The sequence below is a fragment of the Onychostoma macrolepis genome, chromosome 02 (assembly GCF_012432095.1).
Source record: "Onychostoma macrolepis isolate SWU-2019 chromosome 02, ASM1243209v1, whole genome shotgun sequence".
NCBI classification, from domain to species: Eukaryota; Metazoa; Chordata; class Actinopteri; order Cypriniformes; family Cyprinidae; genus Onychostoma; species Onychostoma macrolepis.
The window spans coordinates 11,072,537-11,087,136 of NC_081156.1; the positions used below are offsets into that span (position 1 = coordinate 11,072,537).

Consider the following 14,600-nt stretch of genomic DNA (forward strand, 5'->3'; position numbering starts at 1 on the left):
CTTGTGTGATTAAGAGTAAATGCAAATAATGTGAGATGGAAATGCAATTGCCGTATAAATTCCTCTATGTACATCAAAAAAGTAATGTAACTTTGTGCGACAGGGCGGCATAACCTGACTAACCAGTGGACCAATCTTATTGCACAGTATCTGAAATGTAGTTAAGGTCATTCTTAAATGCCCAAGCAAAGTACAGTCATACAGAAATACTTTGAGTGTAGCGCATAGTACACTAAAAGTAACAGTGATATGAACCTATTGAGTACTCCTGCCCTGAGAGTAGGGATGCAACGATTATAGATTTTGTTGGTACGATTATAGTCTGAGGAATAATCACAGTTTCACGATTATTACGATTATTATGCATTTATTAATTTCACAACATCAAATCACATAAACACTTTTTAGATATTAAAGTGTTATTGATTGCTGCCTTTTGAAACAGAAATAACACAGTAACCAATAATACAGCACAAAAAAAAGTACATCTTTCCTATTGGAATTAAAAAACGTGACCTCTGCTCTGTAAACATCCATGTCAGTATTTCCCTTTTGAAAATAACAAATGGAAATAGATGTAATGTTTTCATTTTGTATATTCTTTCTACATTTCTTTTGGACCTGATGTACAGAACTTGGAAAGATGGTGAAAAATAAATTGACTTATGAATAATACTATAACAGGGATGATAAATCACAATATTAAGTATTATTAATATAAGACTAATATTAACTTTATCCCACAGAGGACACTGTTACTAATGAGGGGAACAAACTAAACTATTATTGTAATCAACTGTCATCCATACATATTCATTTTAATAATCTTTATTCATCTGATTTTACATATGGCCTGAGAAAATGTCCATTATTTTGGTTTGTGAGATCGAGATCGAGCTGCCCACACAAACATTTAGGAGGACAGAAACGTGTTGTGAACGCTGCCCAGCGACTTTCATTAATAAAATAGCTTATAGATACTGGATCGCTACATTATATTAATTAGCAAAGAGGAGGTAAAATGACTGTTTAAATAACTGTTTAATAAACTCAAATCTTCATTGTTTAAAGTGACGCGTAGATGCAGGTAGTCTAATTCACACACGCTCGCTCTCGCTCTCTCTCTCTCTCTCTCTCACCACACCGTTTAATCTCTGAAGCGGGCAGAATGTTAGAGCTAACGAACTTCATGTCAGGTGGTCCTTGCCTTCACGTCGTGCATTAAAATCGTTTATTGCACAGCGAGAACAGGTTGGCTAGCCGTGCATTATCCCTTATGTATTCGCTCTTTAACAGCAATTTATATGGCACTATTTAAATGACTCCCTGGTCATTCTTGGTGTACCCGAAATGGTCCCACACTATCGATTTCAGTCATTTCTCTGGTGGAAATAAAGGATCGCTGTTTGGTTCCTCTGTCATAGTTAATCTAGTAGCCTCCATGTCTTTGATAAGCATGGCATTTTAAGATGGTGCACCACTAGTGTAACTTTGTTTTGCGCAAGTTTCAACAGTTCCATTCTGTGCAACAGAAACACTCGGTGTAGCGGAGCCTTTACGATTAAAGGTCCCATGACATGCTGCTTTTTGGATGCTTTTATATAGGCCTAAGTGGTCCCTAATACTGTATCTGAGGTCTGTTTCCCGAAATTCAGCCTTGGTGCAGAATTTCAGCCACTATGAGCCAGTCCCACAATGAGCTTTCCTTAGGACGTGCCATTCTGTGTCTGTAACTTTAAGGACGAGAGAGGCGGGGCAAGGTGGAGGGTGGGGGTGTGGCCTTAACCAGCTTGCGCTACCATGCGCTAATGTTGACAGTGGATGTATTGCAATGGCTCATAGACACACAGTCGTTCAAGCTTTTCAGTTTGACCCAGAATCTGATCGGATGGAGAAGCACCGGATGAAGAAGTTGCAACTCAGCGGCTACAGCAGGACATCTCCGAATACGCACTACCGGCACATCCGGGAACTTAACTGTCAATTTCGTTACCGCCCCTTTTTGGGGGAAAACAAACTAGACTTCCCATAGGCTTCAATACAAAATAGCGGCAAAAAGCAAAGTCCATACACAGCCGACAGACGTGAATAACTTAAGTAATCACTAGGATTAATCATGTCAAGTAATTATATGTCCACCCTGCCTGCCATAGAGCGTGAAAGATACATCCATAAACTTAATTTGGTCAATTTAAAAACTCATTATCCCAGCGTCAAATTGGTGTAACAACCCCACCCAGTGGCCAGAGGTGTCTTGCCGGACATTTACTCATACCTAATCTAATCACCAGGTAAACCAGTGAATGATTTTACTTCATTTGAAAGTAAACATCTTTAAATGTACAGGTGCTGGTCATATAATTAGAATAACATCAAAAAGTTGATTTATTTCACTAATTCCATTCAAAAAGTGAAACTTGTATATTATATTCATTCATTACACACAGACTGATATATTTCAAATGTTTATTTCTTTTAATTTTGATGATTAGAGGTTACAGCTCATGAAAGTCAAAAATCAGTATCTCAAAATATTAGAATATTTATATTTGAGTTTGAATAAATGACCATCCCTACAGTATAAATTCTGGGTATCTCTTGTTCTTTGAAACCACAATAATGGAGAAGACTGCTGACTTGGCAATGATCCAGAAGACGAACACTGACACCCTCCACAAAGAGGGTAAGTCACAGAGGGTCATTACTGAAAGGTGTGGCTGTTTACAGAGTGCTGTATCAAAGCATATTAAATCCAAAGTTGACTGGAAGGAAGAATTTGGGTAGGAAAAGGTGCACAAGCAACAGGGATGACCGCAAGCTTGAGAATACAGTCAAGCAAAGCTGATTCAAACACTTGTGAGAGCTGCACAAGGAGTGAACTGAACCTGGAGTCAGTTCATCAAGAGTCACCACGCTCAGACGTCTTCAGGAAAAGGGCAACCAAGCCACTTCTGAACCAGAGACAACGTCAGAAGCATCTTAACTGGGCTTTGGAGAAAAAGAACTGACTGTTGCTCAGTGGTCCAAAGTCCTCTTTTCAGATGAAAGTAAATTTTACATTTCATTTGGAAATCAAGGTCCCAGAGTCTGAAGGAAGAGTGGAGAGGCACAGAATCCATGTTGCTTGAAGTCCAGTGTGAAGTTTCCACAGTCAGTGATGATTTGGGCTGCCATGTCATCTGCTGGTGTTGGTCCACTGTGTTTTCTGATGTCCACAGTCAACGCAGCCATCTACCAGGAAATTTTAGAGCACTTCATGCTTCCTTCTGCTGACAAGCTTTATGGAGATGCTGATTTCATTTTCCAGCAGGACTTGGCACCTGCCCACACTGCCAAAGGTACCAAAAGCTGGTTCAGTGACCATAGTGTTACTGTGCTTGATTGGCCAGCAAACTCGCCTGACCTGAACCCCATAGAGAATCTATGGGGTATTGTCAAGAGCAAGATGAGAGACACCAGACCCAACAATGCAGATGAGCTGAAGGCCACTATCAGAGCAACCTGGGCTCTCATAACACCTGAGCAGTGCCAGTAATTCAGGCAAAAGGAGCCCCAACTAAGTATTGAGTGCTGTACATGCTCATACTTTTCATTTTCATACTTTTCAGTTGGCCAAGATTTCTAAAAATCCTTTCTTTGTATTGGTCTTAAGTAATATTCTAATTTTTTGAGATACTGAATTTGGGATTTTCCTTAGTTGTCAGTTATAATCATCAAAATTAAAAGAAATAATCATTTGAAATATATCAGTCTGTGTGTAATGAATGAATATAATATACAAGTTTCACTTTTTGAATGGAATTAGTGAAATAAATCAACTTTTTGATGATATTCTAATTATATGACCAGCACCTGTATATATTATGTCCTTATATTTAGAGTACTGAGTGCACTTTTCTGTCCAGCCATACAACTAGCCTGGCTTCGCTTTCGATAGCATCATCCGTAATGCATAATATTTCCATAACAGCAAGATATGGATGACTCTTTGGCATGTTGTAAGGTTAGTCCACTTCCTCGATCCGATGCTGTATGGCGGTTTGTTTTCCCCCAAAAGTGGGCGTGAACCTGTTCAGAGACATTCTATGACGTTGCGCCGGTTGTGAGTATGGTTAGTTTAAAATATTGTGTCTGGATTAGGGTTGCAAAGGGGCGGCAAATTTCCGGTAAATTTCCGGAAGTTTTCCGGAAACTTTCCATGGGAACTTCGTCTGGGGAACTTTGGAAATATTCCAAATTTGAAACTTACCAGGAATTTATGGGAATTTAAGGGAATTTATGGGAATTAATTGGAAATGTATAAAACTGAATCATATACAAACATAAATATATATATATTTTTTGATCATAGGCTCACTTGCATGCAAACTAATACAAATTTTAAAAATTACATCTTTGGGGGGGAATCTGTGATGCTTTTTTCAGGATTTATTGATGAATAAAAACTTATGAACAGTTTATATATTTTATATATATTTTAAAACAGTTTTATATTTTCTAACAATATAAGTCTTTGCTACTACTTTTTAAAAATTAATTTAACACATCCTTGTTGAATAAAAGTATTAATTTATTTCAAAAAAAGAGAAAAGATACTGACCCCAAACTTTTGAATGGTAGTGTATTGTTAAAAAAAGGATTTCTATTTTAAATAAATGTTTTTTTTTTTTTTTTAACTCTTTATTCATCAAGGAATCCTGAAAAAAGAATCACAGGTAGTAATAATAATAATAATAATAATAATAATAATAAATATTAAGCAGCACAACTGTTTCCAAAATTGATAATAAATAAGCATATTAGAATGATGTCTGAAGAATCATGTGACACTGAAGACTGTAGCTTTGATCACAGAAATACATTATATTTTAAAGTATATTACAACAGAAAACCATTATTTTAAATTGGAATACCGGCAATACTGCATAATATCACTGTTTTTTTTTCTTCTGTATTTTTGATCAAATAAATGAAGGCTTGATGAGCAAAAGATATGCAATGTTTAAAAACATTAAAAATAGTAATGTGTCCAAACTTTTGACCAGTACTGCACTACTGTATGATAACAGAAAACTTGCTAGCAGAAGGAGCATCACAGCTTGAGCTATATAGCACATAGCCTACCTCATAAACGGTCTAGCTACTGTATAAACACTTTTTGGTATTTACTAGTTAAACGTGAATCCCATAGATCAAATATATTTAGAATATCAAAACTTAGATGTAGTCTTTGGGCTCAAATGCAGAAAGTGTGGCTTCAGAGAAAATGGAGGGGAATCCCCCTCTTAGGTGACTAGAGAGGATTGTGTGTGGGGGGAGGGTCATTTTTAGACTTTTGTTTTATTATTATCTCACCTAAATGTTTGTTCAGTCAGTGTATTTGTTTTTACTATGGTATAGCCTAATTTAGTTGCACAGTACATTACACACAGCACAAGGAAGTTTTAAACATTTTTTGTATTATTCATGTAACTTATATGAATACTTGCCAAGATGGACATTTTGATATTTTGTGTGCAGGATTTAAGAAATGATATGTGCATGTAACGGTAGATAAGCACAATGCATGTAGGGGGCGTGGCCTCGATAGCCCTGCAGTAAGCAGTGTGCTGTGTGCAATTGAGCAATGTGTAGAGTAGAAATTAAACTGAAATTGCACTAAATCTGTTTGTTTTAACCAAGATTATGCTGCAAGTTTTTGTTCTCAACCACATTTAAGTTCCCAGTTCCTGCAATTTAGCAAATTTCCAGTTTATTTCCATTAATTCCCGTTAATTCCCATATATTCCCGTTAATTCCCATGGAAAGTTTCCAGTCTTGAAAATTCCCGGAATTTTGCAACCCTAGTCTGAATACAGTACTTTAGTTGGTTTGTTTATGTATGCTGTTACAGTTATTATCATGTAGTTAATGCTAGCCATAGGCTCGGATGAAGGAACTAAAAAAATACTTTGGTGTTCATTTGTACATCCAAACACTGAGCAACTGTCATGCTTCGCTCGTTTGCAAGCCATGATGTCTCGAGGAAAGAAAAATATTGCGCTCGCGTCGCACGGTAGTAGCTCATTTTCTCATGGTCGGGCGAAGCAGAGAAATGGGAGGTAACCTTTCCCCGTATGACGACATTAAGGGAAGATTCCAGCTTTCATTTTCTCAAAGGAGAAGCAGGATACCCAGGGCTCGGTTTACACCTATCGCCATTTCTAGCCACTGGGGGACCATAGTCAGGCTAGGGGAACTCATATTAATGTTAAAAAACCTCATGAAAGTGAAATTTTCATGCCATGAGACCTTTAATTAACCGTGACGTTTTAAAGCGCGGTTAATTATAAAACCGGTTAATTGCTGCATCCCTACCTGAGAGCAGCGAGTAGTTCAGTTATTTAAAAAAAAGAAAAAAAAAAACGGAAATATAAATATTCCTGCCCTGAGAGCAGTGCATAGTTCAGTAAAAATAACAGTAATATGAATATTGAGTACTCCTGCCCCGAGAGCAGCGCATAGTTCAGTAAAAATAATAGTAATACGGACCTATTGGTACTCCTGCTCTGAGAGCAGTGCATAGTTCAGTACAAATAACAGTGATATGATATGAATATTGAGTACTCCTGCCCTGAGAGTAGCGCATAGTACACTAAAAATAACAGTAATATGAATATTAAGTAATGTTACTCCTGGCATAGTTCAATAAAAATAACAGTAATATGAATATTGAGTACTTCTGCTCCGAGAGCAGCGCATAATTCAGTAAAAATAAGTTACATGAATATTGAGTGCATAGTTCAGTAAAAATAACAGTAATATGAATATTGAGTACTCCTGCCCTGAGAGTAGCGCATAGTACACTAAAAATAACAGTAATATGAATATAAAGTAATGTTACTCCTGGCATAGTTCAATAAAAATAACAGTAATATGAATATCGAGTACTCCTGCCCCGAGAGCAGTACTAATGCTAACGCTAACTGACTGATGAAATGTCACAGAGATTTGAACGAGTTCTGTTGTCGCTCATATCGGTTTCACAGACAGCGCGGTAGTATTGGAAAAGCATGTTTTACTCCAGTTACCTCATTAGCAGCTTTGGTGCGATCAACTGATGAAGCTGTCTAATGAAAATGCATGCTATATGATATATTTAGTCGATGATTATTTGTTCTGTGCATCTTTGTTTGCTAATTATCTTACTAAACACTAGAGATGTTTATTTTTTCATTAAAATGGATGGAAAATTCACTTACCTCTGAATTCAATAATGAAATGCCTTTAACTGAAAATTGAAAATTGAGTGTTTAATCTTATCATTATACATTCATATCATAGGTATACCTCAACTATGAGAGACAAAATGAGGAAAAAAAATCCAGAAAATCACATTGTAGGATTTTTAAAGAATTAATTGGTAAATTCCTCTGTAAAATAAGTATTTGGTCACCTACAAACAAGCAAGATTTCTGGCTCTCACAGACCTGTAACAACTTCTTTAAGAGGCTCTTCTGTCCTCCACTCGTTACCTGTATTAATGTCATCTGTTTGAACTTGTTATCAGTATAAAAGACACCTGTCCACAACCTCAAACAGTCCAACTCCAAACTCCACCATGGCCAAGACCAAAGAGCTGTCAAAGGACACCAGAAACAAAATTGTAGACCTGCACCAGGCTGGGAAGACTGAATCTGCAATAGGTAAGCAGCTTGGTGTGAAGAAATCAACTGCGGGAGCAATTATTAGAAAATGGAAGACATACAAGACCACTGATAATCTCCCTCGATCTGGGGCTCCACGAAGATCTCACCCGTGGGGTCAAAATGATCACAAGAACTGTGAGCAAAAATCCCAGAACCACACGGGGGGACCTAGTGAATGACCTGCAGAGAGCTGGGACCAAAGTAACAAAAGCCTCAAATCCTGCAGTGCCAGACGTGTCCCCCTGCTTAAGCCAGTACATGTCCGGGCCCGTCTGAAGTTTGCTAGAGAGCATTTGGATGATCCAGAAGAGGATTGGGAGAATGTCATATGGTCAGATGAAACCAAAATAGAACTTTTGGTAAAAACTCAACTTGTCGTGTTTGGAGGAGAAAGAATGCTGAGTTGCATCCAAAGAACACCATACCTACTGTGAAGCATGGGGTGGAAACATCATGCTTTGGGGCTGTTTTTCTGCAAAGGGACCAGGACGACTGATCCGTTTAAGCGAAAGAATGAATGGGGCCATGTATCGTGAGATTTTGAGTGAAAACCTCCTTCCATCAGCAAGGGCATTGAAGATGAAAGCGTGGCTGGGTCTTTCAGCATGACAATGATCCCAAACACACCGCCTGGCAACGAAGGAGTGGCTTCGTGAAGCATTTCAAGGTCCTGGAGTGGCCTAGCCAGTCTCCAGATCTCAACCCCATCGAAAATCTTTGGAGGGAGTTGAAAGTCTGTGTTGCCCAGCGACAGCCCCAAAACATTACTGCTCTAGAGGAGATCTGCATGGAGGAATGGGCCAAAATACCAGCAACAGTGTGTGAAAACCTTGTGAAGACTTACAGAAAACGTTTGACCTCTGTCATTGCCAACAAAGGGTATATAACAAAGTATTGAGATGAAATTTTGTTATTGACCAAATACTTATTTTCTACCATAATTTGCTAATAAATTCTTTAAAAATCCTACAATGTGATTTTCTGAATTTTTTTTTCTCATTTTGTCTCTCATAGTTGAGGTATACCTATGATGAAAATTACAGGCCTCTCTCATCTTTTTAAGTGGGAGAACTTGCACAATTGGTGGCTGACTAAATACTTTTTTGCCCCACTGTATGTGTGTGGGAAAAGTTAATCTAAAGAAGCTCGTGATTTCTATCACAGCTCTACATGTGCTGGTCACACGGTGCATCTCTTTGGCCATTAATCTTGATTACTTGCCCCAAATGTGACGATCTCCTTCCTGGGTTGGAATTATCAATAAGTGTTCCTTTTGTTTTAATGTTGCAAGCTGTTCTGGAAGAGGCTTGTTGGTTAGTCTTTCTTCAGACGGATTGGAGCTAGGGATCTGAATTACGACGTTGTCCTGTTTTCTTGGGGCCTCTCTGGAATTTCGGCTCCTCATGTTTCGAAGTTCTGATCGAATCTTAAATTGTCTGATTCGTTCTGATGCTACACTGTGAACCAATCATTTTCCTTTCTGCCCTCAGAACATGTTTGTGTAAGTAAAACTCCCATCTGCTTAACTTAATTAGTTGCTAGATGTTCTCACAGCTGAATCTTTTCAAAATGTCTTGCTTTTGCAGCCCTTTGTTGCCCCCATGCCAACTTTGAGACCTGTAGCAGGCAAATTTGAAATGAGCTCATTTAGTGGATAAAAGTGTAAAATTTGTTTAAATATTTGTTCTGTTGTGATTAAAATATTGGCTCATGTGATTTGAAAGTCTTTTAGTTTTCATTTTATTCAAATTTAAAAAACATCCCAACATTTCCGGAATTCGGGTTGTAGGAGGAACAGTTTTATGTCTCTTCTGTGCAAAGGTGCTGTACCAGGATATAAATCCTGTTTGTGCTTTCAACAGAAAATCTCCAGAAGTATGTCACCACTATGGTGTGTGTGGCTGTGGACGGGGATCCTGTTATAGGCGTGATTCACAAACCCTTCACTGGGTACACAGGTGTGTTATTTTGAGGTTTACAGACATTCAAAACCAGATTAGCAGGTGGCTTTGGATCCAGGATCCAGGAGGCATTTGGGGAGTATTGTGACATTCAGAGGAATAAATGATTTGTGGTTTTCACAGTTAATGTTTTGCACATTTTTTGTAAATTATTGGCGGCAACAAATATGTGATTCTTTGACAGGAACTACACAGTGTTTAATGATTAACATTACCAATGTGTAATGATTAACAATGATTAACATTAATATATTGCATTTACAATATATTAATGTGAGACTGTTACTATTATGATTTCTAGTGTCTTTAATGACAAATTATGATGGTTCACTATTATCTATGAAGGCAGTAATGGTCATTATACTTTCACTGTTCTGTTCTGACCTTGTTGTTTTTAATGAATTGCACTGTGGTGCTCAAACGTGCGTTCTCATCCTCAGCATGGGGTTTTGTTGGAGAGGGATCCAATGTGGCACCTCGTGCTTCCTACAACACAAACTTTCCTAAGGTGATTGTTTCACGCTCACACTCAGGCAAGGTGAAGAGCTTTGTTCAGGTGGCCTTTGGCAACAATACGGAAATTATACCAGCAGGGGGTGCAGGTACTGCATTCTGTAAATCATCCCATTTTGGAAATAAATAAATAAATGTTTTACAGTTTTTCTCAATCACTTTGGCTCAGTTCTCAAAAGAGTTTTTTCTCAAAACAATGTTTCTTTTTCACATCAGATTTGAATTTCTTATTTAAGCAAATTGCGTGTGTTTTGGCATGTGTGCAAATGAGTAAGTGCAAATGTCTAAAATTTGTACAATAACTACATGCACATGGGCTGTTGATCAAAACTGATGAGTTGATTCTCTGTGAAATTGTCAAACTCTTCACAACTTATAAATGTTCTTTCATCGTGTGAGCATCACATGCAAAATGATCCATTCAATTACCAAACTCTATCAGACAAGTGTGTAAATTCCAAAAATATCAGACATGGAATGGTTGTAATGTTTGCTACGTTAGCAAATGTCTTGCCATTAGGGTTGCAAAGGGGTGGAAAATTTCCTGAAAGTTTTCAGAATTTTTGGAACATTTAGGGAATTTTTTGGACACTTTTGGGAAAAAAATTGTACATGTTCAGAAACCTTTGGAACGTTTCCAGAAATTCACTGAAAAATTTCTGCCCCTTTGAAACCCTACTTGCCATTGTAATGAAATGGAGATCACAATCATGCTAATCAATCAAGTTTGGAAGCAGCATACATATATAGATACTGTATTTATAGTTTGCCCAGCACAATCACTACCATTTTTTAACGAGGGCTAAGCCATGTCGTCTGCTGCAGCTGCAGCAGTGCTGTATAAATACATTTATATTTGTACAGTACATTTAGTGTTATGTGTAAACTTCTTCTTAAGCCGATTATACTTAATAAGCCGAAGTGCGCATATGTGATACGTGACTGGAACACATCGTTATTGCAGATTTAAAGGGATAGTTCACCCAAAAATTAAAATTGTCATTAATTACTCACCCTCATGTCGTTCCAAACCCGTAAGACCTTCATTCATCTTCGGAACACAAATTAAGATATTTTTTATGTAATCTGAGAGCTCTCTGACCCTCCATAGACAGCAATGATATTACCACGATCAACTCACAGAAACGTAGCAAGGACATCGGTAAAATAGTCCATGTGACATCAGGGGTTCAACTGTAATTTTACGACGCTACGAGAATGTCTTCACTGGGGATCTGTCTCTGGCGCTCATCTAGGTGTCCTGATCTTCACTGACATTCAGGGCTGTAGAGGTCATCTCTAGGTGCAGATCCACCATTTGATCTGGATACGGACGGATCCGGGTGACTGCAGTGACTATCTGATCTGGATACAGACTGGATCGGGTGGCTACGGTGATCTCGGAATAAGAAAGAAACAGACCAATATTAGCATAGATGCCATTCTTCTTACGATGTAACAAATACATCGGGTGTTATGGGAAGTGTTCCCGGTTCTGGTTGACCTGATTAATGCAGCCTAACAATCCTTTAACGGATTTGAATATTAGAAACGTATTAGTGTGTTATGTGTACGCCAGGTTAAAGAGATGGGTCTTTAATCTAGATTTAAACTGACAGAATGTGTCTGCTAAATAGGAAAAGGATCTGTCGCCCGCAGTTGATTTTGACATTCTAGGTATTATCAAATGGCCAGAGTTTTGAGAACGCAGCAGACGTGGAGGTCTATAATGCGATAAGAGCTCGCTCAAGTACTGAGGAGCTAAACCATTCAGGGCATTATAAGTAATTAACAAGATTTTAAAATCTATATGATGTTTAATAGGGAGCCAGTGCAGTGTTGACAGAACCGGGCTAATGTGGTCATACTTCCTGGTTCTAGTAAGAACTCTAGCTGTGGCATTTTGGGCCATCTGGAGTTTGTTTATTAAGCGTGCAGAACAACCACTCAATAAAGCATTACAATAATCTAACCTTGAGGTCATAAATGCATGAATTAACATTTCTGCATTTGACTTTGAGAGCATAGGTCTCAATTTAGAGAAAAAATTCAGTTTTACAAATGCTAGAAACGTGGCTGTTAAAGGAAAGATTGCTATCAAATAGCACACCTAGGTTCCTAACTGGTGACGAAGAATTTACAGAGCAGCCATCAAGTGTTAGACAGTGTTCTAAGTTATTACATGTGGGGGTTTTAGGTCCGATAGTTAACACCTCTGTTTTTTCAGAATTTAGCAGTAAGAAATTACTCGTCATCCAGTTTTTTATATCGACTATGCATTCCGTTAGTTTCTCAATTTGGTGTGTTTTGCTGGGCTGCGAAGAAATATAGAGCATAACAGTGAAAGCTAACACCGTGTTTCCTGATGATATTTCCTAAGGATAACATGTAAAGCGTGAAAAGTAACAGCCCTAGTACTGAGCCTTGAGGTACTCCATACTGCACTTGTGATACCTCTTCATTCACTGCTACAAATTGATGGCGGTCAGATAAGTACGATTTGAACCATGCTAATGCACTTCCACTAATGCCAACAAAGTTTTCTAGTCTATTCAAAAGAATGTTGTGGTCAATAGTGTCGAACGCAGCGCTAAGATCCAGTAGTACAAATAGAGAGATACAACCACGATCAGATGATAAGAGCAGGTCATTTGTAACATAAGTGAGCAGTCTCAGTACTATGAAACGGTCTAAATCCTGACTGGAAATCCTCACAGATACCATTTTTCTCGAAGAAGGAATATAATTGTGAGGATACTACCTTTTCTAGTATCTTTGACAGAAGATTCGAGATCGGTCTGTAATTAACTAGATCTTTGGGGTCAAGTTGTGTTTTTTTTAATGAGAGGATTTAAGCGCATTTAGACAGCAAACATTTTGCAGTAAAGAAAGAAGGAAATGTATCACAAATGCAGACTCTTTCTCAGAAAATGATAAAAATGTGTTCTCATCTCATGCAGCAGAAATAGAAGTGGTTCAGTCAAAACGCTGCATTTATAACTGCATGAGAAGATTATATGTGAGCTGTAAGTTTCCAGCTGACATGTTGCAAGCTTTATTTAACAACACATCTGACAGTACTCGGAGTCAGATGTGCAAATTATTATATTTTGACGTCACTACAGGGAAATATCCTGATTTACTAATGAAGTCCTGTAAACACAGTTTACTTGCGTTGTCAGGCTACTGATGTGCATGTAAACGAGTTAACTCACAAATATCAGCTTATTAAAAAAAACAGTTATCAGCTTACTGGTGTGCATATTGTGCTTATTCACAGTTACTTGTTGTGGAAGAGCAATAGAAAGATATGTAAGAATGTGTGGTGGTGTAAGGGGAAGACAACAGTGTGTAAAAATGAATAAGCAATGGTGAAATTTCAGTTTCAGTGACTTTTCCCAATACATTTTTACCTACTGTTGAAGTATGTATCTAAAGTGCTCAGTGTGATACACATTTTTGTATAGTATAGAAAGCAGTCTGTGAAAAAAGTAGAATAAAATTCATATATTATAAATTTACTTATAACACAACAAGAAATTAAATGAAATTTGCATATAACAAATATTTCCAAGGTGAAAAAACATCTAAACATTTTGACCAGTGTGGCTCAATGACAAAAATGCTTTTTTATTTTGATGGCACTGGCCAAGTCACTGACACAATAACTAGGTTTTGAAGCATGATTTAAATGTTTTGGGTGAGTTACCTTTTCCAGGCGTTCTAATGTTTCAGCAAACAGTCTTAATCTCTAAACTGCATGTGCAATTGTCAAAACTATTTCGAAAAATGTGCCAAAGCAGTTGAGAAAAACTGTACATTGTCATTCAAATGTTTGGGGTCAGTAAGATTGTAATTGAACTAAAGTGACAGTAAAGACATTTTAATGTTACCAAAAAAACAACAACAAAATAGTTATATAAATGTTGCTCTTTTGAACTTTTATATTTATCAAAAATACCTGAAAAGCTGTATCATTCTTTCCACAAAAATATTGATCAGTACAACTGTTTTTACCATCGGAAATAATGATAAATGTTTCTTTAGCATCAAATCAACATATTAGATTTTATTAAAATTTTTTGTATTTTTGTTTTTTTTTGAAGGATCATGTGACACTGAAGACTGTGATGATTACCGAAAATTCAGCTTTGCCATCACATGAACACATTAAATTTTAAAATATACTGCAATATAAACAGTAATAATGTGAAATATTTTTACAATTTTAAATAAATGTTTTACTGCATTTATGAATAAATCATCACAGCTGAATATAAAAACATTCAAAAATCAACCCCAAACATTTGACTCTTGGTAGTGTACTCTTGTGAACATTATTTTTGTTGTTGCAAAATTAATAACAATGGATCTTCATACTTATTTGCTGATATTAATATTTATGCTACAAAACATTTTTTAATGTATATTGTTTGGT

The 14,600-nt window shown here is 37.2% G+C and overlaps 1 protein-coding gene across 8 annotated transcripts in view; it reads left to right on the forward strand.

Annotated features, from left to right (window-relative positions):
• Window positions 1–14,600, forward strand: part of bpnt2 (3'(2'), 5'-bisphosphate nucleotidase 2) — a 58,568-nt gene that overhangs the window by 33,897 nt on the left and 10,071 nt on the right. For all 8 annotated transcript variants that reach the window (XM_058744554.1, XM_058744595.1, XM_058744561.1 and 5 more), the window contains exons 3-4: window positions 9,551–9,646; window positions 10,090–10,251. In XM_058744554.1, coding sequence (XP_058600537.1) covers window positions 9,551–9,646; window positions 10,090–10,251 — 258 coding nt within the window. The remainder of the gene's footprint in view (window positions 1–9,550; window positions 9,647–10,089; window positions 10,252–14,600) is intronic.